The 27,164-nt window shown below is 45.2% G+C and overlaps 1 protein-coding gene across 1 annotated transcript in view; it reads left to right on the forward strand.

The window, feature by feature from the left end:
* The first annotated feature begins 10,948 nt into the window (after nucleotides 1–10,948).
* The window catches only part of LOC116514313 (ephrin type-B receptor 3), a 147,287-nt gene continuing 131,071 nt past the window's right edge, over nucleotides 10,949–27,164 (forward strand). Inside the window, exon 1 of the mRNA XM_032225848.1 lies at nucleotides 10,949–11,740. Coding sequence (XP_032081739.1) covers nucleotides 11,623–11,740 — 118 coding nt within the window. The 5' untranslated portion in view covers nucleotides 10,949–11,622. The remainder of the gene's footprint in view (nucleotides 11,741–27,164) is intronic.

A 27,164-nucleotide genomic window follows, 5' to 3' on the forward strand; every position in this document is an offset into this window, starting at 1 on the left:
TTTGAGCTGAGTTTCGACCTGGTTTGCACACTTATTTCCAGCTGCAGGAAGAAGGAAGAGGAGGAGGAAGGAGGAGGAAGAAGAGCAAGGAGGACAAAGAAGGAGGAAGAGGAAGAAGAAGGGGGAGAAGGAAAAAAGGAAGGAGGAGGAGGAAGGAGAAGATGGAGAGGGAGGGGAAGGGGAGGAGAAAAAGGAAGAGGAGGAAGAAGGCAAGGAGGACAAAGAAGAAGGAAGAGGAGAAAGAGGGAAAAGGAGGAGGAGAAGGAAGAAAAAAGAAGAGGGAGGTGGGGGAGGAGAAAAAAGGAAGGAGAAGGAAGGAGAAGAAGGAGGAGGGGGAGGAGAAAAAGGAAGAGGAGAAGATCATCTTTGTCATCTTCTCATCTTCCCCATCATCTCATCTCCTCTTTCTCAACTCTCCTCTTTCCTATTATCTTCTCCTATTGCTATATTATGATTTATCAATTGTTGTTTTTATCTTACGGTTTTTGATTCTATTCCATTCCGCTTGAGACCTGAGCACTGTGGGTTACTTGCCTCAGCTCCTCCCCACCCCGCCGTTCGAAGGCATGCAAATGTGAACAGATAAATAGGTACCACTTTGGTGGGAAGGTAAGAGCAGTTCTGCTTAGTATAACTTCCCCTCTACCACCTTTGGTTGATTTTGTTTTGGGCAGTACAAAGGAAAAAAAGAATCACCTTTTCACAGGTGTTCCTTGGAATTTTGAAGACCAACCAATCCTAGGAATTATACCAATAATGTCTTAAGATATACTATGTGGCCAGCGAGGGGCTTTTCCATAAATCTGCAGCTGATTTCGCTGAAATATATAGTTTTTGTACAATGTGTGTAATCTATTTCTTATCCCACCAAGCGTACTGATATTTATAAGATGGTTTTGAAACAGCTTTTCCATAATCTACCTATTTTGATTCTCAGATACTGGCATTTTTTTTCATATTTCCCCCAAATGTTTTCCCCTCCAAGTCTGCCATCCCCACGTGTTGGTGCATCAAAAATAAATCACCCTTTTCTTTTCAACTATCATTATAGCTGCTGTATTGTGTTCTAACTGGTGATCCGTTTATATGTGAAAACCCCATGCAATTTTATCATCATCATCATCATCGCTTCCAATAGCTTTTTCAATTTTAATTCAATATAATTTTTTGATTATATCACATTCAATAAACTTTCCGTAGAAATTACTGGTTTTGCACAGATGGCAGTGGATAAGAAGGATTTCTTGTCATGACATGTTTTGTATTCTTTTCTCTCCTTTTAGTTAATTGAAAAAGGACATTTTTATAGTCAGGACTAATTTTAGAACATTATTATTATTTCAAGGTGACTTACGAGCTACATCACCAACTCTGCAAAAATACAACTTTTAAAAACAAAGATAATTCCATAATCTCTCTTACAGAAAATTGGTAGAAAGCAAAGGTGGTATTCAACAGGTTCCGACCAGTTCTGGAGAATCAGTAGTGGAAATTTTGAGTAGTTCAGAAAATCCATAAATACCAACTCTGACTGGCCCCACTCCCATCTATTCTCTGCCTCCCGAGCCCCAGCTGATCGGGAGGGAATAGGGATTGATTTTGCAGTAACTTTCCCCTGGAGTGGGGAGGGAATGGGAATTTTTCAGTAACCTTCCCTGGAGTGGGGAGGGAATGGAGATTTTGCAGTATCCTCCCCCTGGAGTAGGGAGGGAATGGGGATTTTGCAGTATCCTTCCCCTGGAGTGGGGAGGGAATGGGGATTTTGCAGTATCCTTCCCCTGGAGTGAGGAGGGAATGGGGATTTTGCAGTATCCTCCCCGTGCCATACCACCAAGCCACGCTCACAGAACCAGTAGTAAACTTTTTTGAATCCCGCCACTGGTAGAAAGTAATATTGGGAAAATAAAGAAGAGCTGAAAAACTTTCTGGAATCAATTCCTTGTGTTTTAATTCCTAATTCCTAAACTATATATATATATATATATATATATATATATATATATATATATATATATATATATATATATATATATATATATATATATATATATATATATATATATATATATATATATATATATATATATATATATATATTTAATGGTAAAATTTATAAAGTATTATAGCCACCACAACAAAATAATTTGTTGTGGTGGCTCTAATACTGTGCTCCAGTTCCACTCCTTGTGAGTCATAGCTTATATTGGCTGATTTTCTGCTTTGTGATTTCAGATGGGAACGATGAAGTTAGTATCTACTTATGTCTGAGATGTTCTAGTATGCTGTTTTTTATAACTGGATTAAGTTTTTCCAAATTTAGGGCACCCAAAGTCTAAATCTTGGTGGGAGAGTAAGAGTAAGAATAGTAAAGTGGGACACGGTGGCTCAGTGGCTAAGACGATGAGCTTGTCAATCAAAAAGGACGGCAGTTCGGCGGTTCGAATCCCTAGTGCCGCATAACGGAGTGAGCTCACGTGACTTGTCCCAGCTTCTGCCAACCTAGCAGTTCTAAAACACGTAAAAAATACAAGTAGAAAAATAGGAATCACCTTTGGTGGGAAGATAACAGGGTTCTGTGCGCCTTCGGTGTTTAGTCATGCTGGCCACATGACCACGGAGATGTCTTTGAACAATGCTGGCTCTTCGGGTTTGAAATGGAGATGAGCACCTCCCCCTAGAGTCGGGAACGACTAGCACACATGTGTAAGGGGAACCTTTACCTTTAAGACTAGTAACTAGCTACATACAGTATACCCAATAGTTATGACTTTTGCCTGTCTTTTCCCAAGTTAACAATATATAGACAATCCTTGATTTACAGTAAGGTGACCAGACGTCCCAATTTTGGCGGGACAGTCACGATTTATAACAATTTGTCCCGTGTCCAGGGGCGTTTTAAAAAAGTCCCAATTTTTTGGCTTCATGTTGAAAGCCCAGTGGATTTGCTTAAGAAATCCTAACCGGGGCAAGACAAAATACACTCTGTCTAACCCCTCTCTCTGTCTCAGTACTTTCATTGAAGATATTAAAACATTAAAGCAAAAAAACAGAAACCCCCCCCCATCCTTTTACCTCCTTTTATAAGAAAAAATGACCCAGTACCATAGAGCTCCAGGAAATACTTTGCCTAGAGTAGTAGCGACTGTTCCTTCCTGGATTTCCTGGAGGGGAGGGGCACGGAGGTTGGAGATCGGCTCATGTGGGAAAAAATGGTGACTCCTCATTTTTCTTTTAAAAATATTTCCCTGGGACTATTTCACCATTTTAATTTGCTCAGTTCTTTGTATTAACATCTACATCATTCTGGAATGACTTGGAGTTCCTGCCTGCTGGTAAGTGAGCTGGGTTTTTTTCTTTTCTTTTTTTAATGTATTTTAAAATAATATTTTATTTATTGTGCATAGGATTTTTAAAATAGTTTTATTCTCTGTGGATTCTTTTTTTAAATTATCTTAGACTATTTTAAAAAAGTTTCTATCCAAAATAAATTGAAGTGAAACCATTTTTAAAAATTCTATGCACAATACTTTGAAATATATTGTGCATAGAATTTTTAAAAATAGTTTTACTTCAATTTATTCTGTGTGGAATAGTTTGAAATGTTTTGCTTCAATTTATTCTTTTTTTAAATTGTCTTAGGCTATTTAAAAAAAGATTCTATCCAAAATACAAAATACCAGCTGCAGTTATTCACTTAAGAACTGTGGCAAGAAAGGTGGTATAGTGACGGTCCGTTTTGGGGAGGTCTGCAGAGTGCAAAAACTTTTTTTTTAAAATTTGCCTCTTCAAAACCTTGGTGCGTCTTATACTCCGGTACGTCTTATATTCTGAAAAATACGGTACATTCATCAAGAATAAAAAGATACAATGCTTAGTGATAGTCAACGTTACTAATAAGCAATCAAATTCTACTAGGAAACAAATAAAAACAATATAAACTTAAAGATACAAGCAACATGGTTATAGTCATAAGTGAGGAGACATAGATACTAGGAAGGAAGAGAAGAATAATAGTAATATAGTCTTGGTAAATTACTAATAACATGACCCAGGGATATTGCAACGGACATAAATACATGCCAGTTGCCAAACATCTGAATTTTGATCACATGACAATGGGCATGTTGTAAAAGTCATAAGTGTGAAAAAGTCCCTTTTTAAACTCCCTTTGTAACGTTGAGCGGTCACTAAATCAAGTGTTGTAAGTCGAGGATTACCTGCAGTCAAAGATATGATTATAATATGTATATTGTTCCAAGTATTTTCAACTCCGCCCCCCCCATTGTTGAGGTCCCGTTCCATTCCAATTCTGTTCACATTTTTATGTCTTTTACCTGATTGTGTTCATTTTGTTTTTTATTATTAGCCCCCTAGAGAAATGCATTCGAGATAATAATAAGAATTTGAGAAAATAATAGGGAAGGGAGGGGAGGGCCACACACATTTAGTCAATGAATAAATAGGAAATAAATAAATTTTTGTATAGCACCCAGCACACCAGCCAATATTAGCCCTGCTGTGGCTTTCTCTTTTTCCGATTTTCTTGCTCTCTCTTTGAAGGATTCCCAGGCCTGGAAGAATGTAAAACTATAAAATGAGATAACATCACCTGCATAAGCAGAAATAAAATGCCCGGAACCATCTCCGTCTTCAATCTTTTGAGGTTTGGGAAGTCAAAAGGAGGTGTTGATTTTCTTTTCTTCACACTCCAAATTGACATCTTTCCACTAAGTAGCCATAGTGCAATTCTATCAGGTGCTGGGAAGCCACTAATAGGGTTGAGAGCCATTAAAAATAGTTGGAGGGGGAAAAAATACAACAAAGGAAAAAGAAAAGGGATATCATTTTAGTAGTCGTTCTAATTCTTTGTATAATTATAGAATACAATTATTATTTATGTGTATGTATGTGTAGATAGATGGATAGATGGATGGATGGATCGTTACATAACTATACTTTTTCACTTAATATTTTCCAAGTGTCTTTTTTCCCCTTTGATAATATATGCATGTATTTTTATCTTTCTTTTTTGCTTGTATTTTTCATTTCTTTTTTTGTCACTATTTTAAAAGCAATGGAAGATTTAAATAAATTAAAAGAAAACAGGGTTAGGTGACAAATACACCACGTTTTATCAGATGCCTTTTTTATTATCAAATTAGAAGATCCACTTTCATCCAGATTCCCTGGAGGTCTCTTTCCCACCCCCTACTCCCACCCACAATCTTCTGTCCCCAAAGAAAATGGAACTCTGGTCTTTGTGGCTTATGTGGTTTATTTATTAGATTTTTATCTCACCTTTATTATTTTAAAAAAATAACTCAAGGCAGCAAGCATTCATAATACCGCTTCTTCTCCCTGTTCTCCAAAACAGCAACCCTGGACTGGAGGTGGACTGGACTGAAAGAAATGGATTGGCCCAAAGTCACCCAGTGGCTTTCATTCCTAAGGCTGCACTAGAACTCACACTCTCCTGGTGATGGGTCCAAAGTCACCCAGCCGGCTTTTCATGTCTTAAGTGGAAGTGGAATTAACTGTGACCCGACAAAAGCGCGAACGTCATAAGCGCGCCGACAAAACCGCGGCGCTAAAACCGCAATGTCAAAAGCGCGCCGACAACAGCGCGCCGACAACAGCGCGCCGACAGAAGCGCGATTTAAGTTAAGGTAAGGTTTAGGGTTAGGTATAGGGTTAGGTTTAGGGTTAGGTTTAGGGTTAGGTTACAGCGCGCTTCTGTCGGCGCGCTGTTGTCGGCGTGCTTCAGGGCTCATTCGTTGCTCCTTCGGGGCGTGGTTTTGTCGGCGCGGTTTTGTCACCGCGGTTTAGTGAGGCGCGCTTTTGTCGTTCACGCATTTGTGGTGGAACCGAATTAACAGTTGCCTGGTTTTAGGCAGATGCCTTAACCATGACACCAGACTGGTTCTTATGTTTTTTTCCGTCTAATATACTGTATGATTCTTGACCAGAAGTGATACAAACACTAGGAAAAAGAAAATAACAGGGAAGGGAGAGGAAGGGAAAGGAAAGGGGATGAAGGGAAGGGAAGAGAAGGGGAACTGCTTATGCCTACCAAGCTACTACCTCTTACAATACTAGACAACATAGTATCAACAGTAGAGACCTTCTGGGTTCTATCATATCTCAAGACCTAAAATGGACACCTAACATCAAAAACGTCATAAAAAAAGCACAACAAAGAATGTTCTTTCTGCACCAACTCCGGAAGCTCAACCTGCCCAAAGAGCTGCTGATTCTGTTCTACGGAGGAATTATTGAGTCTGTCATCTGCACCTCCATAACTGTCTGGTTTGGTTCTGCAACCCAACAAGAGAGACACAGACTTCAGAGGAGAATCGGAACGGCAGAAAAAACAATTACTGCCAACCTGCTTTCCGTTGAGGACCTGCACACTGCACGAGTCAAAAAGAGGGCCGTGAAAATATCTACAGATCCCTCGCATCCTGGACATAAATTGTTTCAGCTCCTATCCTCAAAATAACACTATAGGGCACTGCACACCAAGACAACTAGACACAAGGACAGTTATTTCCCGAACGCCATCCTTCTGCTAAACAAATAATTCCCTCACCACTGTCAAACCATTCACTAAAGCTGCATTACTATTAGTATTAGTCTTCTCATCATTCCTTACCACCCATCTCCTCTCACTTATGACTGCAGGACCGAAACTTTGTTGCTTGTATCCTTACGATTGATACTGATTGTTTCCTGATTGCTTATTTGTACCCTATGACTATCATTGTGTTGTACCTTATGATTCTTGATGAATGCATCTTGTTTTTTTATGTGCATTGAGAGCATATGCACCAAAGACAAATTCCTTGTGTGTCCAGTCACGCTTGGCCAATAAAGAATTCTACTCTGTTCTGTTCTATTCTATTCTATTCTATTCTATTCTATTCTATTCTATTCTATTTTCTATTCTGGTCCATTCTTCTGTTCTGTTCTGTTCTCTTCTCCTCTCTTTTCTTCTATGTTCTAGTCTAGTCTATTTTTCTGCACCCTCAACTTTAACTTATTTTACGCAGAATGCGTTAGGTAGGATCACAGAGTTCTACCAACATTAATTCTTGAACATGGAATGAGAAAACACTATTTTGTCCTTCATCTCATGTCTGAAGTTCTGCCTCTTCTTCACCCCTCCCCTTTTTTTTTCAACTGATATCTTATCCTCCTATTGTACATTCCTTCAAAGGCCCTTCCTTGGCTTATTCTATCATCTCTGCGCAATTACTGGAAAGAATTAAAAAATAAATAAACCCATTCCACAGAACCTGTGCTTTTCAAGGGAGTAGCCTAAGATACCTGCGCAGATGTTACAGTCACAGCAGGGCCTATGCTTGGCTTTTAACGTCAGAGCCAAGCATTTCCCAAAGCCATGGACTCCCAAGCATGTGCAGAGGGCAAGTTGACTCTTGACTCAAGAGCAGCTGAGGGGAGGATCCCCAAGGAGTGTTGCATCTCTTTTTGGTTTCTTTGCTCTTGCGCCTCACCCCAGAATTGAAAACGGGAGAAAAACACCTGTCAAAAGATGGGACGAAACATCTAGCTATCTAGCGGAATCTCAACTCAATAGATGATTACCCAGAGCTCTGGTTTAAGGTTTAAGCGGCCCCAGAGCTTCGTATAATCCCCGACCTCGGGTCCTTCCGATGCGCCCTAAAAAGTTGGGTTTTCCAGCAAGCCAGCCTGGCCTGAACAAAACTAAACAAATTATTGATTACTGTTAATTTTAATTTGAATTCTTTTTTTTTAAAAAAAAATGTCATTGTCAATTTTAATTGGGTTTGGGATATTCTATTTAATATTTTTTTTAAACTTTTCTATGATGTGTTTCTTTTAATGTTGTACGCCGCCCTGAGTCCTTGGGAGAAGAGCGGCATATAAATCGGGAAGAGCCGAGGTGGCGCAGTGGTTAGGGTGCAATACTGCAGGCCACTTCAGCTGACTGTTATCTGCAGTTCAGCGGTTCTAATCTCACCGGCTCAGGGTTGACTCAGCCTTCCATCCTTCCGAGGTGGGTGAAATGAACCTTTTTGCCGAAGAGTATCTTATTGCACAGAATAAATCTAACCATCCATGCCATTATTATCCCTTCTGGAGCATCTTCACCAACTTTTACCAGGCTTAAGGCAGCGAAGCTTTTTTTTTTTGCCAAATTGCACCAAAAAGAACAAAAAACTGAATGAAGAAATCAGGGGGGGGGGGGGGACTGACAAGGAGAGGAGGGGGTGGGAAAGGCTGCTGAGCCTGTTTGATCACGAAACGTACATCTCTGCTTGCCATCCTTCAGCAAACAGGAGGATTAGCACACGCGTTTCAGCTACAGCTCTCATTTCCTGCCACAGGATATTTCAGGAGAAGCGATCAACGCGGGAAGCAAGCTTAGAAAACATTTTTTCCTCCAATTTTTTTCTTTTTTTAATAATATGTTTTTTTTAAAAAAAAAAACCGGGAGTGTTTCCACAAGAATTGGAAGGAAAGGCAAGCCTGTTGGCGGAAGGCAAGAAGGAAAGCGCGGGGCTTAGTGAGGAAACAAGTCACCTGAATTGCCCGGCTTATGGCTACCAAAAGGAGCGTCGTCCCTTGCCTCCCTCCCGGTTTGCACAATTAAGGCCGGCTCTTTTCTAAGGCTGAGTCTCGAGGACGTGTCCGTCGGGCGCCCGAGCCTCATTCGGCCGGTGCAGCTCAATCTCTCTGTCTCTGTATCTCTCATCTCTCTCTCTTTCTCTCACTCTCTCTTTCATCTTTCTCTCAGTCTCTCTCTTTCATCTCCCTCTCTTTCTCTCAGTCTCTCTGTATCTCTCTCTCTTTCTCCCACTCTCTCTCTTTCATCTCTCTCTGTATCTCTCTTTCTCTCTGTTTCTTTCTCTTTCTCTTTCTCTCACTCTCTTTTTCATCTCTCTCTGTAGCTCTTTCTCTTTCTCTCAGTCGCTCTGTATCTCTCGCTCTCTTTCTCCCAGTCTCCCTCTTTCATCTCTCTCTGTATCTCTCTTTCTCTCAGTCTCTCTTTTTCTCTCTCTCTTTCTCTCACTCTCTCTTTCATCTCTCTCTGTAGCTCTGTCTCACTGTATCTCTCTGTATCTTTCTCTCTATGTATCTCTCTCTCTCTTTCTCTCAGTCACACACTCTTTCAGTCTCTCTCTCTCTCTGTGCATCTCTCTCTGTATTTCTCTCTTTCTCTGTCACACTCTCTCTCTCTGTATCTCTCTCTCTCTCTTTCTGTATATGTGTGTGTGTATGTATGTATGTATATGTAGGTATGTGTATATACGTACATACATCGTACATACATATATATACACATATACAGGGTGTGTATGTATGTATGTGTGCGTGCGTATGTATGTGTATATCTATCTATCTATCTATCTATCTATCTATCTATCTATCATCTATCTATCTATCTATCTATCTATCTATCTATCTATCTATCTATCATTTTCTCTATCTATCTATCTATCTATCTATCTATCTATCTATCTATCTATCTATCTATCTATCTATCTATCTATCTATCTATCTACCTACCTACCTACCTACCTACCTACCTACCTACCTACCTACCTACCTACCTACCTACCTATTTCTCTCAGTCTCTCTCTCCCTACCCCCACCCCCCGCCGCCCGTTTCGCGATCCGCCCCGCCCGATCATTTAGCCAGGTTTCCTCTTCGCGATCCGAGAGAGATGCGTGCTAATCCGGAGCAGTAGGCTCGGACTCGAACGAGGTATTTAGGTATTTAGGTATTTATTGGGATTTATATGCCGCCCTTTTCCCTGAGGGGACTCAGGGCGGCTTACAACCACAGGGGAGGGGACCTGGCTGGATGAAAGGGTCCCCTTGGAGAGCATTTGGGAGATCGGGAGCCCCATTCTGATCAGGCCACGGGACACTCCGTGGCGTGGGATCCGATTCTCCCTCTCTCTTCCCCTCTCCCCCCCACCCGTGCAAGAAGCTTGGAAAAACTGGAAGAAAACGGGGGTGGGAGTGGGGGAGGGAGAGATCTGGGTTTCTCGCCCAGCTCTCCCCAGTTCCAGCGCCAAAGATCGCAAAGGTGGGGAAGAGCAGAGCAGCTGAAGTTTCTAGCTTGCCGGGAAGATCCGTTTGCAACCTACCCTAAAAGAAATATACGCGACACTTCCACAAGCCCCTCTTCCCCCTGTCATCTCGCAGCGTCGGAGGAAGCGTTGGAATCGGGAACCGAGACGGTTTCGACTTGGTCCGGGCGATAGCTTTCATCGTCGTCTATCTACACACTCTTTAATTCGGTTCGGCATCCCACCCACCCACCCCAGCCAGCTGATGCTTTCCAGATGTGGAGGACTCGCAGGGTCCAGAGACATCCAGAGACATCTGCAAGGCATCTGGTTGTTGGGCAGGGAAGATCTGGGAACGTTGCCACGCCGTGATTTTCTCTTACTCCGGGGTAAAAATACCCGGAGCATCCGGTTTTACCGATGCTCGGCTGCTCTCCTTCTCCCCTTTCCTTTTCAAAGCCCGTGTGAACGAAAACGGAGCGTGTAGAAAGCACTCCTATTGCAACCCCGTGTCTTCCGCTCGCGGCCACTAGGTGGCGCGCTCCCCTCGCGGTACCGCAACGACGCTCGGCCAATGGAAACGGACGACAGGCAGACTCCTGCGCCATTGATTGGTCCGCCAGCCCCCGCCCCTTTTCATTCATCTTTCTCTTCGCCCCGAGCTCTCCCCCCTCCCTCCCCTTTTCCGAGGAGCGCCGCGGATCCAATCGGCGGGAAGCTTGGCGGTTGCTAAGGGCGGGCCCCTCAACCCTTCTTGCTAGCCGCCAGCGGGTGTGGGGTTGCTAAGGGGAGAGGCCCGGCAGGTGATGGACAGCTGAAGCCACGCCCCTTGGGTCTCAGCCGCGGAGGCTGAGCCGGAGCGCTCAGAGCGAGAGCGTGAACCGCGGGTGGAGCATCGCGGAGCGGGTTTGGCTGCTCTCGCTGGTGCACCGAGCCTCCGAAGTCTATGCACCCCGGGTAAAAGAAGAGAAGGAGCCCCGGCCGTTCGAAACAAGCCGGGCCGAAGGTTCGGAAGTTGCCTTGCACCGAATCAACCCGAGGATTCGGAAAACTGGAACGCCCCGGATCGCCCCCTGGATACACCGCCGTAGGGGATCCCGTCGAGACGATCGCAGCGCTCCTTTGGCAGCCCGGCGTCCGGGACGGCTGGCCGCTCCCGGGGGGGACTTGAGCCGAGCCAGCGGCTGGTTCGGCCCCCGAACTCGATCGCCGCCGAAACGCTTGGGATTCCAGCCGGCACAGCTGGACCTGTCGCTTCCTTGGAGCGGATCTTAGGGAGGATCCGAGCGGGCAGCCAGGTCGGGGGAGTTACGAGACGGGGGTCCGTGGGCCGCCGGGACTCGCGAGGCATCTTGGTTCGGACGACGGGGAAGGACCGCAGCGTTTTGGACGGACGAGCTTGCCCGCTTTCCCCGCGCCCCGGAGGAGTTGAATCGCGGGAGCTTGAAGCGGACTTTTGGGAAGGGAGATCCCGCCGGATCCTTGCCTTTGACGCCGCCGAGCCAACCCCCTCCGGACTCAGGATCCTGCAGCCGCCCCGCCGCCGGGCTCCGGCCCCGCGATGGCTGCGGCCCGCCCGGGGGCGCCCCGGTTGCTGCACCGGGGGACGCTGCTCCTGCTGCTGTTGCCTCCGCTGCTGCTGATGGTGGTCCTGCCGGGGGGCTGCCGCGCTTTGGAAGGTGAGCCCCGCCGGTCTCGGGGAGGGGATTGGCGGCGCCTGTCTCTGGATCTATCCAGCCGCTTGTGGAGACGCCGGGAATGGGGTTATGGCGTGGGAGACGGTTTGGGGAACGAACGGCAGTCTGTCAATCCTTTTTTTGGTGGGGGGGAGAGCCCCCCCCCAAGACACGCGTGTCTTCCTTCGCCTTCCTGATCCACACGACCTCTTTTGCACCGAAATCGGAGCTGTTCTGCGAAGGGCTTGGCCGGCCTTGGGAATGCAGGTTTCTCACCCCATTCTGGAGCCTTTTTATTCCCCCACCCGCCGACCCAAACCCAGATTGTCTGACCGAGGCCAATAAAGTAGTTCTCTCTGGATATTGGAGTAACCATATCTTGGCTTGGAGGCTCCGTTTTATCTTCGGTTCTTTAGATTTTTCTGAAACTTCTTTGGATGAGATTTCTTTTCCCGAAAAGCGCTCCTCCTTTAAAAGGATTGGGGGAGGTTGGGCGGATAAATTGAGTGAGAAGCGGCTCCTAAGTCTTCAACCTCAGTTTGAAATCCTGGGGGAGCAATCTTAGCTCTGGGCAGATGAAGACCATGTTCATTTTGCGTGTCCGCTGTATTCACACAACAGCCTGTCCCTCTAGTTTTGCTTGGCCCGATTTCCCCAGGTTCAGGGGGAAAAAAAGAAAAAAAACCAGCGTGGTAAGGCAGAGCAAGGAAGGCGTGAGCCCAGCCAAACCCGAGTTATGTGCTTGTCGGCACCGATAAAATTCCTTGTTTCCGCCTATTGCAGGAGGCAATCCGCAATCCGAATTTATCCACTTTTAAATTGGTAAAAACAAGTGGCTGGATGCCTCCAGAAACTCTCTTTGCTTTTAAATTACAGGTGGTGAATGTGGAGATTCCCAATTCTGTGTAGAGGGGGGTGGGGTGGGGTGGAAATAAGGGGTCTCAGTGAAAGTTGGAAGTTCTGCAAAAGTGGTCGGTTGCTGGAGAAATCAAAGTTTTCCTTGTCACTGGAGACCCCGCTAAGCGAAAATGCGCTTGGTTTGAGTTAACTTACCCCAATGAGCCTAATCAATGGTGGCTTATTGAAGAAACCTTGATTAAGAAAAGAAAACCTTTCTTTCTCACCAAGTCAGCCCCTGTGTTGTGGTTCCCTGCCATGGCTTCAGCCCATTCCAGTTTTAAATTGAAATAACTCAGAGAAGCTTTCTTTAAAAGCTCATAGCTTGTTTTCCATTGTAGGACTGGTTTGTGTACCGCTGATACATACATACATACATGCATACATACATACATACATATGTAATCACATTTATAAGTTGCCCATCTCACGTTAGGGAACTCTGTAGTCGATTATCTGTTGTTTTTTTTCCTCCGCTCGACCCTGAAGGCCTCAAAAAGATGTTTAATTTCTCGCAGGTTGTTTTTTCAAGGACTTGGGAAGACTTGTTTGTTAGTCTGGTGCAAGGAGAGGCTTGCTCAAATTGGCCTGTTTTAGTTACAGCTGGAAAATTCTGGGTTCAAACATGGTCTTGGGCGTTTGGGACTTTTCCCATTTTGTCTCAGGGGGAAGAACCAGAATCAAAAATACACTTCTCAGTGTGGTCAAGCAGAACAGATCCAGAAGTTCTGAAATGTTTTATACTAAACAGTCCCATAACTTGATTTTTTTTTTGGTTACAGGTTTACCCCGGTTCTCTCTTAAGCGCCTTAATTTCTCACATCGCCACTCCTAATCTGCAGCTTTAAAGTGGGGTTTTTTTTTCCTGGAATGTTCTGAAATATATCAAACATTTCCCCCTTCTTTGAAAGCATCTTTTAAAACCTGGCCGTGGAGCGTTGGTTGTTTTCCTTAAAATCTTCAAAGCGTCCATCAGATGTCTTCCCCCCACCATACACACACTTTCCTGTTTGATGCTGCCTTAAAAGTTTGATTTTCGTTGGCTTGAGTTGGCTCCAGTCATCTCTTTGTTGGCAGACAGAGAACAGATGGAGAGGTAGAAGGAGAGCTTTTTTTCTTTCCTTTCCTTTATGCTTTATTAGAACTGGTGATTTCCAAGAAAAAGAGGAAAGAAAACTAGAGAAATCTGTTAGAGGTCAACTAACTTCCTTTCTGGAAATTAAACAGCCATGGTAGAAAAATCATGGGTGGGACATAGATCCCCATTCTGATGAATGTTTTGCTAGTATCTTTGTTGGGCCTGTTCATCCCTTAAGGACCATGTGATATTTATATATCAGAACTTTCCTGCTTGTAACACTGGAGAATCTTGGCCCTGCCAATTAAGCATATTTGCAGCTCATCATATCCAAAAAGGCAAAATTTCAAGAGTCCCGCATTACAGGACTATAACTGAGGTGGGTTGTGGCTTTCCCTGGTTCTTCAGAGGGCTCCGTCCACTTTTTAAATCTTCCCCTGGTTGGAGTAACCTTCATCCCGTAGCCGATGGCTTCAATGCAGAGGGTGCTTGATTTTCTGGGTGCTGGGCTTGGACAGAATAAGGGGGACAAAAAACCCTGTTAATACCCAACTTTCTAACCCTGTTAACCAGGATAAGGGATAGAGGCACGATTTCCATCAGAGCTTTGTTCAGCATGCGAGAGAGAAGAAGGGGCTGAAAAATTCAGACCCTTGTGTTTTTTTTTCCGGCCCGTCTTCCGAACCGCTGCTAACAAACTCCAGCTCTGATTGAATAACTGGAGGTTTGTGCGTGAACTAATAACTCCGACGTGGTTCATGCACAAAAGTGCTGGCTTCTTAACCTGTCCGTGGTTTTCCCTCCCTCTTCCTCCCTCCAGTTTGTCGACCAGCTGGACTCTGCGAATTGATTAATAGCGTGCGCCCTGCATATGCTGTGATTTATCAGTCAGGCGCTCTCGAGCGGGCCGGCCTGGCATCTTTCCCTCCTTAACGTTGGCCATTTTAGAGGTGGGGTTTTTTTAGGACGGAGGGGCCGGGCGACAGAGCGGAGTAAAATCGAGGAAGGAAGATGCAAAGCGGGCAGCAGGGCTGCAGCGCTGTGAATGGGGAATTTAGCAAAGCGCCTGATGTCGAGTGCCAGGAGTAAATCCACGCACGCATGTTCCACATAAGTGGCAGCTGCTTAGCACCCCAGGGATTTTAACCTGAGTGTCTGTGGCCTGTCCAATTTGGCTTGCCGAAAGCAGCCAGTCTCCAGCTTGTTTGTTATCTTCTTCCCCAGGTTCTGCAAAAGTTGGGTCTTTTTTTGATTGCTGGCTGGGGGGGGGGCAGTCTATGTATACCCATGTTTTTAGCCTTAGCTGGTTCTTTCTCCCCTTCCTCTCTCCCAAAACAACCCCAATTGCTTGCAGATACTTTTGCACAGGTGTGTGTGTGTGTGTGTTTTCTGCTGTGGGTTGCCTGCAATATAAGGTGGTATCTGTGTGTGTGTGTGTGTGTGTGTGTATCTGTTTTTTTTTCTCTCTCTCTCTGTATCTGTCTCTTTGTCTCTGTCTCTCTCTGTCTCTCTGTGTATCTGTATCTCTCTGTCTCTCTGTCTCTGTCTCTCTCTGTCTCTCTGTGTATCTGTATCTCTCTGTCTCTCTGTCTCTGTCTCTCTGTCTCTTTCTGTGTGTATCTGTATCTCTCTGTGTGTGTGTGTGTGTATCTGTATCTCTCTGTCTCTCTCTGTCTCTCTGTCTCTGTCTCTCTGTCTCTCTCTCTGTGTATCTCTCTGTCTCTCTCTCTGTCTCTGTCTCTCTCTCTGCAAATCAGTGCAGGAGAAGAGAAAATGGCAGGTTGGGGGAGAAAGTACCCAGTTTTTATCCCTAAGGGTTGCAGGAGAGGTTGGTGATGCTGGAAGGGGAAAAAAAGGAGGATTTCCTGCAAATTCCAGCATAAGCGTGCTGGATCTATCTGAAGCCACAGTGTGTTTTCCCCTTCGGCTCAGCAGCATCTCGCCTGGCTAGAGAAGGAAAGTTTTGCCGAGGAGCAATAGTGTGGCTGGTTTTCTATGCCCAAAGAGCTGGCTAACTCTGGTCCCTAAAGATCAAGTTTTTCTAACTGGGCCCAACCTCCGTGGTCATCGACGGGCGGCAGACGGAGGGAGCTCTGGACTTCCCAAGCGCCAAGCGCCTCTTTTCTTGCTGCTTCCTGAGCTGCTGCCCCAGTCCTCCCCTTCCATTCCAGAAATTCTAGCCTCTAAGTTGGAAACAATATGATGGCCACCAAGAGTTGATTGATGGCAGCAGGGTATATAAATTCGAAGGATGCCTCTGCATGGTTTAATTTAGCGGAAACCAGATCGCGCTTTCCATGGCTTTCGAAGAGCGGTTGGAGGGGGGGGGACAGTTTCTTCAAACACCTTTGTCCTTTACTTCTGAGGTCAGTGGCCCCAGGTTGTCCACTAAGGTAGCTTTTGGCAATGCCAAAAAGGGGGTATGGATTTTGGCAAGGGGCAGACGAGGCTGGGTTTTTTGTTTTTTTTTAATCTTCCTCTGTGTTTCAAGAGAAATGTTCGTCTCTTTTGTCTGGCCTAGCTTGCTGCCCTCGCTTGTAAAGTTGGCATAATGGAATCCTTGGTAATCTCTGAGCCTGGTGGTTGCAGGCGTTTCACTACCCAACTAGGTAACACTATCAGTGAAATGAGGTGGTCTGCAACCAAACCACCAAACTCAGAGAGCACCAGAGGCGTTGCAATTCAATTGAAATCCTTCTACTGCAAGTTGGTGTGGCTTGCCGGAAGAATTTGGGACAAAACCAATTTAGCCATCCGGCATGGTTCTGACATGCATATTAATAATCTTTAATTGATGAGAGTCTTGTCATCTGTCCAGACATGTAAGATTCGCGGCATAATTACCACCTCGTTCCCCTTTCCACGCTCATCCCAATTTAAACTCTGCATCGGCGTGGCCACGACACGTATCTGTCGAAGAGAGTTTTATTTTATTTGCCTGTGTATTTCTTTATTCAATTTGCATAGCCACCCATCTCAGACGAGGGACTCTGGGTGGGGAAACAGCCGTAAAGTCAACGAACAGCCATGAGAAACCAGCACAGAAAAGAAAAAAATAAATAAATAACAGTTAAAAATGTTGTGAGTTACAGCTCACGAAATCTTATGCTTTTTTAAAAATAAAATGCATTCGTCAGCAAGGGTGCTACCAGTATCTTGGGGGGTGGGTGGGTTCACCCTTTGGTGCGAAGTTAGGAAAAGTATTTGGGACTCTAGGAATTTTTAAAAAAATATATTTCGAGTTGTGCGCCAACTCAGTGGTGTCACTTTACGCCATGGAAATGCTTCTTCGAAAGCTGTAACCACCTTACAGAGGGCTTAAGGAGTGGGTCAAAGGATGGGGTTTTCCCCTCCTGCTCGGCCCTTATTTGTGGATAATGTGGGAATTGAAATCTGCACTGGAGATCAAAAATAGGGCACGGCTGGTGGTAAAAATGGGCCGAATGCAAAGCCAAGATTGCATAAAGGCTGAATAAAAAGGGGGTAGGGTCATGAATTCCACCAAAAAAAAATTTCTTGCGTTGGAAAAGAACAAGGAATTTGGTTCAGATTCCACACTGCAGTTTGACAAAGCTTCTGCATTCCTCTCTGTTTTATTGAACGGTATTGAGCACATTTAAGCATAATGTATGGCCAAGGTGCTGTAGAGTTAGGCTACAAAACGATATTGTATCTTCTGTCTTCTTCTGCCTGTCGATGGTGAAATCCCACAATGCGGGGTGTGGAAAATTGTCGATACACGAAACCTTTTCCGCGTCAAGATTCTAAACAACTGAACCAACTTCAGTGGTTTGCCAAAACTGACTTGCTTTCCTTGAAATGTAGAAAGTTTGAAGCTCACAACTGTAATCCTACTTCTACGTACCTTAACTTTTCTGTATTTTTCCCCCCTCGTGTTTCCGAAACCCCCCCCCCCCCGTTAACCAGTTTTATTCTTAGTTTATGCTCTGCCTTGTTGCTACGATCTGCGGCCACGACAGCAAACCGATGGATTTATATTCTAATGCCTGTATTGGTGTGCTTGTTCGATGCCGAACCATGCCGTAATTGTATTCTTTTCAACCATTCCCCTCCTTAAATTATTCTTAGCGTATGCTCTTGTTATTTTCCCTCGATGCAGAGAAGTTTGCTTTCCTCTTAATTACAGTTCACTGAACTGTCTCCTCTCGCAACGGGGATGTGATAGTCCTGCTGTTTTGTTGATCCTTTAGGATAAGGCTGAGTAAAATCCAGTCCAAGAACAGGAGGAGATTCAGCCGGCCTCGTTCGGCCTCCTACTCGTTGCAAACTGGTCCAGACTTATGGGAGGGGAAAAAGGGTAAACCTTTGAGCCCAGAAACGTGGCAACTAATCGGGGATGGGGGCAAATGAACGTTTCCAAGGATCTTGGCATTTCGGTTCACATTGTCTTATTTTCTGGGCTGTCTTTCCGCGCCCAGCCAATTCTGCTTTGGTCTACTTGGCAAAATTTGTCTCTTCCTTTCAATGCTGAAATACCAAACGGTTGAGCCTGTTTGCCTTCGCTTAGAGCCATTCGGCTCGGAGCAATTCTCTCCAGTTGCTTTCGTGGCTTGTATTGTGGTTGTTTGGTTACGAGCTTGCAACCAAGGCAGAGGGGGACACGTTGCCGAATTTTTGGGGTTTTTTTTTTGGTGGAAGCCAAGGAGCTGCCTTTTTTTCCTCTTTTTCCTCTGGGCCTGTTGTTGCTGACGGTTGGGCCCTGTGGAGTTCTTAATTAGACATCCCCCAGAAACCTGCCTGAATCATGGTGCATTTGGCTTTGTGCGTCTTGTTTTCCTTTATTGTTATTATTATTTTTTTTTTTTTATGAATTGCAGCTTGGCCTGCTCTGCCGACTCAAACTGGTTTGTCCGGATTAAGCGTCTCCGGCACTTGGTGCCAAAGCAGGAGGGAAGGGAGAGCAGGTGCTTATTTGGCCAGACAATTTTCTTTAATGAGAAAACTGGGGCTGGCTGAGATCAAGTTCAAGTTGACCATTGGCTCACCGTATTTTTTTGCTCCATACGACACACTTTTTTTGTCTCCCAAAAGTGGAAATGTCTGTGCCTCTTGTGGAGTGAGTATTGCTGAAGCCCCGCCCACCCGCTGGCCGTTTTCGGCTTCCGCACGTCCTGTTGTTTTTTTTTTGCCTGCACGCGCCCCATTTTCAGCCTCTGCGTGACCCATTTATGGCCTCTATGTGCCCCTCCGCACGTTCCATTTTTGGCCTCGATGCGCCCCATTTCTGGCTTCCGCGCACCACGTGTTCAGCCTCCGCGCACCCCATTTTTGGCCTCTGCATGCCCTGTTTTCAGCCCACTCCAGGCGGAATGGTTGAACACCACCGATCAGCTGTTGCAAGCGGCAGGGATCTCTGCTGCCAATCGGCACTTCAGCCCATTCTAGGCGGAATGGTTGAACACCACCGATCAGCTGTTGCAAGCGGCAGGGATCTCTGCTGCCAATCGGCACTTCAGCCCATTCTAGGCGGAATGGTTGAACACCACCGATCAGCTGTTGCAAGCGGCAGGGATCGCCGCTGCTGATCAGCACTTCAGCCTACTCCAGGCGGAATGGTTGAACACCACCGATCAGCTGTTGCAAGCGGCAGGGATCGCCGCTGCCGATCGGCACCACCTATCATCAGTGCCACTGCATGGCAGTGCTGGTGATAGGCAGCGGTAGCCAATCCCCCCGCCTGGAACAGCTGATCGGAGGTATTCCAGGAGGCTGATCCAACCGCCAATCAGCTGCTCAGGCTGAATCAGGCTGTGATAACGTGCTGTTTGCTGTTTTCTGCAAGGATGCTAGGCAGATGAATACTGATGGATGCTGTGAGGCAGAAGCAGATTTTTTTTCCTTGCTTTTCTCCTCTAAAGTTAATGTGCGCCTTATGGTCCAGAGCGTCTTATGGAGCAAACATATGGTCCTTTGGTTTATCCATTGCAACAGGGATGTCCACCCGTAGCAACTTTAAGAAATGTGGCACTTCAACTACCAGGATTCCCCAGGCTTGGCTGGGGAATTCTGGGAGTTGAAGTCCACAGGTCTTAAAGTTATCAAGGTTGGACTCCACTGCATTACAGGTTCTCTTGCTTGCCCAGAACACTTCAGTCGGTTGAATTCATTTTGCCACTCAAGGCCTTTATGCCGAATTTGGCTCCGGCATTAAAGGGATTGGTGGGGTCGGCTTTGTTTGCCAAAAATATTTGGATTTTCTTAACAACAGCATAGCTCTGCAAAACATCATGGAATGTCTTACAGGGCTTTATTTCATGTTGATCAAGAAGTGGGAGAGAAACACGGGATAGAAAATAGAACAATTGTTCTCTGGTATTATAAATAATTCTGCTACAATTACTTCCTATTCCACACGGGCTGTGCGTCTGGTTGTAATTAGCAGTGATGAGTTTTTATCGATAGAAGAAGAAAAAACCTTGTACAGATAATCCCCGATATAAGAACACAATTGGGGCCGGAATTGTGTTCACTAAGCAAGGCGGTCATTAAGTGACTAAATCACATAAGTGGACCTGATGTTGTAACCATTTTTACCACGATTGTTAAACGAATCAGGTGATTGTTAGGTGAATCGTTTGTTGGAAACCATTTGGGGAAAGTCACAAATTGCAATTGTGTGACGTCAGGATGCTGGAGCCGGTCATAAATGTGAGCCGGCCATAAATGCGAGCCGGTTTCTAAGCTGCGAAATTGCAAACATGTGACTGCAGAGCGGTACCTGGATTGTAACTTCAAGGACAGGCGAAAATCAGTTTTTCCAAAAAACGGTGTAATCGTTTAGCCAGTGTTTCTCAACCTTGGCGACTTTAAGTCCTGTGGACTTCAACTCCCAGAATCCCCCAGCCAGCATAGCTGGCTGGGGGATTCTGGGAGTTGAAGTCCACAGGACTTAAAGTCGCCAAGGTTGAGAAACACTGCGTTAAGCAAATAGTTATAAGTTGAGGATTACTTGTAGGTGAATTATACATAGCAAGAGGCATCTGGGGTTATTTATTTTATTTTTGGTGGATAACTAATGGCACAACCGAAGAGCACATCGCTGTATTTTGCCTCGAGATTGTGAGAAAGAGCAAAGGGAGAGTAGCTGGCCCCAATTCCAGTTCTGCTGAGCAATACTTTGAAAACAGGAGAAGCCGTACGTGCCAATTTGCCAGTTGACATTTCTTAGAGCTCCGTATATTTCTTAACAGCGTTGGCATCTTCCGCCTTGCCAGGCCCTTCGTGAACAGCTGGACTTCATGCAGGTATTGATGGTGGAGGCACCATTAAGGGCTTTCCAGTGGAAATTGAAACCCCATGTCTAGGAAATCAGTGTGCAAGTTGTCCTCTACTTACAACCATTAATTAATGACCGTTCAAAGTTAAAACAGCCCTGAAAAAAAAATGTAACTTATGAGTGCTTTTCACACAACCATTGCAGCGTCCCCAGGGTCACGCCTGGCACACTGATTCATATTTACAACAGTTGCAATATCCCAGGGTTAGGTGAGGATCCCCTTTTGTGACTTTCTGCGGAACAAAATCAAAGGGAAAAGCGGATCCACTTAATAACCATGCTACTGTCTTAACAGCGGTAGTGATTCACTTAATAACTTTCTCACTTAGCAGAGATTTGGGGGCTCCACTGTGGTGGCGAGCCGAGAACGACCTGTACTGTACGGTTCCCACTTTCTAAATGTATAGTATCCACATTTTGCAACCAGCAGCACCGTCTTTAACCGAAGCGGCGGCTGAGTCCAACTGAAACTCTGCTGGCGATATTGCAGCACTTCAGCTTTCCTTGACTTTGAAAACGTAAAGGTTCTCCTTGCACATATGTGTTAGTTATTCTCGACTCTAGGGGGCAGTGCTCATCTCCGTTTCAAAGCTGAAGATCCAGCGCTGTCCAAAGACGCCTCTGTGGTCATGTGGCCGGCATGACTCAATGCCAAAGGCGCACGGAACGTTGTTCGCTTCCCACCAAAGGTGGTTCCTATTTTTCTACTTGCATTTTTTACCTGCTTTTGAACTGCTAGGTTGGCAGAAGCTGGGACAAGTCACGGGAGCTCACTCCGTTACGTGGCGCTGGGGATTCAAACTTCTGAACTGCCGACCTTTCTGATTGACAGGTTCGGCGTCTTAGCCACTGAGCCACTGCGTCCCTTTTCTCCTTGACTTTACAAGCCTGCGAAAGTTTTAATGGTGAGGAGAGGTCATCCTCCAGTTAGTTTCTCAACACTCCAAACAATCGCTAAATGAGGCAGTGGCTAAGAGAGGACTCACTGTATTGTTATAGGTCTGTTTCCAACGTCCGAATACTCTTGGATGCACTTTTTCCATTGTGCCAAATAAATTTTGTGGGGTGCTTTTGCACCGGTATCGGGTGGGTGGGTGGGTGAGTGTGCCCCCCCCCCATGTTCCTGTTCCTAAGAGCAGACCAGCTTCCAAACACCTGTTCCCTAATTCTCCCAACCTTGGAATGTGAAGCCAGGAGACGTGCGGGAGCTGAGAACTGGCTTCTGGTCAGCAACACGGACATGTGTTTTGGCAGGATTTCAGTCGATGGGGAGGTCGCACAGATTCATCCCAGAACTTGGGAGAAACTTTGATACTTCTGAGTCGCTTCTCAGGGATATTGGGTGGGTGGGGGGTGGAGGGGGGGGGAACCTGTCAGTCATGGGCCCAAAGCCGCCTCTTTTTGTGTGATATGGCTCGCTTGGCAGCAGCTGCAATAGCATTTGCTCTGGCTACTTTTGCAAATGAAATCCATGCTGGATAAAAGGAGGAGGGAAGCGAGCCCTCCTTGGCCGTAGTCTGTCTGTCTGTATCTCTCAATTTCTCTCTCTTTCTCAATCTCTCTTTTTCTCTCTCTCAATCTCTCTCTCTCAATTTCTCTTTCTTTCTGAATCTGTCTCTTTCTCTCTCAATCTCTCTTTCTCCCAATCTCTCTCTCTCTACTCTCAATCTCTCTCTGTCTCTCTCAATTTCTCTCTTTCTCAATCTCTCTTTTTCTCTCTCTCAATCTCTCTCTCAATTTCTCTTTCTTTCTGAATCTCTCTCTTTCTCCCAATCTCTCTCTACTCTCAATCTCTGTCTCTCTCAATTTCTCTCTTTCTCAATCTCCCTTTCTCTCCTCTCTCTCTCTCTCCACACACACACATATCCCAATCTCTCAATTTCTCTTTCTTTCTCAATCTCTTTCTCTCATCTCGCTTTCTCCCAATCTCTCTCTCTCTACCCCAATCTGTCAATTTCTCTCTCTCAATCTCTCTCTTTCTCTCTCAATCCCTCTTTCTCAATCTTCCCTTCTCTTCATATCTATCTATCTATCTATCTATCTATCTATCTATCTATCATCCATCCATCCATCCATCTATCTATCTATCTATCTATCTATATCTCAATCTCTCAATTTCTTTCTCTCAATTTCTCAATCTCTCAATTTCTCTCTCTCTCAATCTCTCTGAATTTCTCTCTTTCTCTCTCAATCTCCATTTCTCTCAATCTCTCTCTCTCAACCCCAATCTCTCAATTTCTCTCTCTCAATTTCTCAATCTCACAACTTCTCTTTTTCAGTCTCTCTCTTTCTCTCAATCTCTCTCTCTACCCCATCTGTCAATTTCTCTCTCTCACTGTCTCTCAATTTCTCTCCCTTTCTCAATCTCTTCTTTCTATCTTAATCTCTTTCTCTCTCAATCTCCCTTTCTCTCAATCTCTCTCTCTATATATACAGATCATGCCAGACTAATCTTATTGCATTCTTTGAAAATGTGACAAAATTAGTGGACTAGAGGAATGTCGTCGATATAGTTCACTTGGACTTCAGTAAGGCGTTTGATATGGTAGACCATAACCTACTACTAGATAAAGTAGAAGAATGTGGGTTAGACAGCATCACCATCAGATGGATTTGTAACTGGCTGACCAACCGCACTCAACGTGTAGCCCTCAATGGAACTGCATCTTCATGGAGGGAAGTATGCAGTGGAGTCCCCCAAGGCTCTGTTTTGGGCCCAGTACTCTTCAACATCTTCCTCAATGATTTGGATGAAGGAATAAATGGGGAACTAATCAAATTTGCAGATGACACCAAGCTGGCAGGAATAGCCAACACTCCAGAAGACAGGCTTAAGATACAGAAGGATCTTGACAAACTTGAACATTGGTCACTATCTAAGAAAATGAAATTCAATGGTAAAAAGAGTAAGGTTCTACATTTAGGCAAGAAAAACGAAATGCACAGGTACAATACCTTGCTCAATAGTAGTAACTCTGAGAGGGATCTTGGAGTCCTAGTGGACAACCATTTAAATATGAGCCAGCAGTGTGCAGCAGCTGCCAAAAAAGCCAGCACAGTTCTAGGCTGCATAAACAGAGGGATAGAATCAAGATCCCGTGAAGTGTCAATACCACTTTATAAGGCCTTGGTAAGGCCACACTTGGAATACTGCATTCAGTTTTGGTCGCCACAATGTAGAAAAGATGTAGAGACTTAGAAAGAGTGGAGAGAAGAGCAACAAAGAGGATTAGGGGACTGGAGACTAAAACATATGAGGAAGGTTGCAGGAACTGGGTATGTCTAGTTTAATTAAACAGAGGACTAGGGGAGACATGATAGCAATGTTCCAATATCTCAGGGGGTTGCCAAAGAAGAGGGAGTCAAACTATTCTCCAAGGCACCTGAGGGTAGAACAAGAAGCAATGGGTGGAAACTAATCCAGGAGAAAAGCAACGTAGAACTGAGGAGAAATTTCCTGACAGTGAGAACAATTAATCAGTGGAACAGCTTGCCTCCAGAAGTTGTGAATGCCCCAACACTGCAAGTCTTTAAGAAGATGTTGGATAGCTATTTGTCTGAAATGGTATAGGGTTTCCTGCCTAGGCAGGGGGTTGGACTAGAAGACCTCCAAGGTCCCTTTCAACTCTGCTATTGTATTGTTGTATATATATATCCCAATCTCTCAATTTCTCTCTCTCAATCTCTCTCTCAATTTCTCAATCACTCAATATCACTGATTTATCACTGATGGATAAAGCTTTGCTAGCATGATGACAATGAAAAATGTCTTGTCTGTCTGTCTGTCTGTTTATCTATCTATCTATCTATCTATCTATCTATCTATCTATCTATCTATCTATCTATCATCTATCTCACAATTTCTCTTTCTTTCTCTCTCAATCTCCCTTTCTCTCAATCTCTCTCTCTACCCCAATCTCCCAATTTCTCTCTCCCAATCTCTCAATTTCTCAATCTCACAATTTCTCTCTTTCTTTTTCAGTCTCTCTCTGTGTCTCTCAAACTCTCAATTTCTCTTTCTCAATCTCTCAGTTCTCCCTCTCAATCCCCCTCCACCTCTCTCTCTCTCTCTCTCTCTCTCTCTCTCAATTCTCTCCCTCTTTCTCTCAGTTTCTCTCTCTCTCTTTCTCATCTCCAGTTGTCCACCCCACAAAAGCCCACTTCAGGGATTCCTTGGCTGAAGCAGCCGAGGTGCCGGTGTGCCGTTCTGGGCTGCCCACGCCGGCAACGTGGAACCTGAGCGCCCCTTTGATTAATGAGAAAAATGTGCAGCGCTTGACCAATTGCCAGAAGCTGATTGATTCCCGTCCCCCAGAAATTAAACTGAAAATAAAGAGGGGGAAGAGAAAGAGGAGCGAGCAAGTGAGCGAGAAGGAACGGCAGCCCAGCCTGGCACTCCCTGCCTGTTTTAACTTCGGAAGAATCCGAGTTTGGTCTGAGGGGGGTTGGAGGGAAAGGATATTTAGCTTTAAACAGTTCCAGATGGGTTTAGTGTTCGCACGTTGGGAGGAAGTGAACTGAGAGCCGCACGGAGATTTGGGTAACTGCCCCGGGCGCAAGACAGGAGGAAAGGCTTGGCAAAAATGGTTTTGCAATCTGTGGACTTGCCAACTTGCAGAGTCACTCTGTCTGTGGGGAGAGCCGTTCTGACGAAGGTGCCTGGCACGGTCTTCTCCCTTTCCACCCTCAGATCCTTCCTTCCCCTCCTCCTTCTCATTCACAGAAGAGTGTACCCTGTTTCCCCCCCAAAAAATAAGCCCTCCCTGGATAATAAGCCCAATCGGGCTTTTGAGTGCATGCGCTAAAATAAGCCCTCCCTCGAAAATAAGCCCTCCCCAAAAATATTGCAACACAGCAGCAGCCATGAGGTGACCACGCTCGCCGACTCCTGCACCTCAAAAATAATAACTCTCTGGAAATAAGGCCAAGCGCTTATTGCGGGGGTCAAAAGAAAGTAAGACCCTGTCTTATATTTGGGGAAACACGTTATTGGAAGAGGAAAGTAAACTCCTTATTCCAGTGGCCTTTTTCAAACCTTGAGGAGGTTCCATAGGATGGTTACAGGTCAAAATAAAACAGGCAACAGTTACTTCGATACCAATTACCCTGTTTTCCTCAAAAATAAGACCTCCCTGGATAATAAGCCCAAACAGGCTTTTGAGCGCATGCGCTAAAATAAGCCACCCCCAAAAAATATTTAAACGCATGCGCAGCCGGTCCCCGCCATTTCCTGGGGGGGGGGAAGGGTGAGGTATGCCCCATGCCCCTGCCATTCATGCGGAACTGCCTCGCAGAGGCCGCTCCTGCAAACCCTAGCTATCATGCCTTCTCTTAGTGGCGGCCGCAAAAAGAGCAGCAGGCCCAGCGATTCTAGGGCTGGCAAGAGTGTGCCAGAAACAGAGACAGAACATCTGGCCCTCTCTGGATCAGCTGATCCGCGGGCCGAGGTTAAGGGGCCTCCTGTATCTCACAAATAATAAGACTAACCCTGAAAATAAGGCCAATTGCTTATTCCGGGGGGGGGGGGGTTTCAAAAGAAAATAAGATCCTGTCTTATTTTCAGGGGAACATGGTACATGGGCAGCCACCCACATCTCCAAAAGAATGGCAAAGCAGTCTTTATTGTCCTTGAACATCGTGTATACAACGAAATTGTTTTTTTTCCCCTCACTGGTGCAATCCATGACAACAAATACAAGCAACATAAATAGTATAAAGAATAATCCCGATGCAGGTAATTGGGGAGGAAGAGGAGGGAAAAACTGGTCATACGTTTCTGCGTGTGCGTGGAGTGATTGTGGTTGTGTTTAAGAGTCTGACAGGCCAAGGATAGAAAGAAGGCCTCGTTGAAATAGAATGGGCGGTTCACCGACAAAAGGGCGACCGACAAAAGCGCGCCCGACTAAACCCCGGTGACAAAACCGCGAGTTCTAAACCGCGCCGACGAATGAGTAATGAAGTGCACCAACAACAGCACGCCGACAGAAGCACGCTGTAAACCTAACCCTAAACCTAACCCTAAACCTAACCCTAAACCTAACCCTGAACCTAACCCTAAACCTAACCCTAAACCTAACCCTAAACCTAACCCTGAACCTAACCCTAAACCTAACCCTAAAATTAACCCTGAACCTAACTTTTACCTTAACTTAAAT

Source organism: Thamnophis elegans, chromosome 10 (assembly GCF_009769535.1).
Source record: "Thamnophis elegans isolate rThaEle1 chromosome 10, rThaEle1.pri, whole genome shotgun sequence".
Taxonomy (NCBI): Eukaryota; Metazoa; Chordata; class Lepidosauria; order Squamata; family Colubridae; genus Thamnophis; species Thamnophis elegans.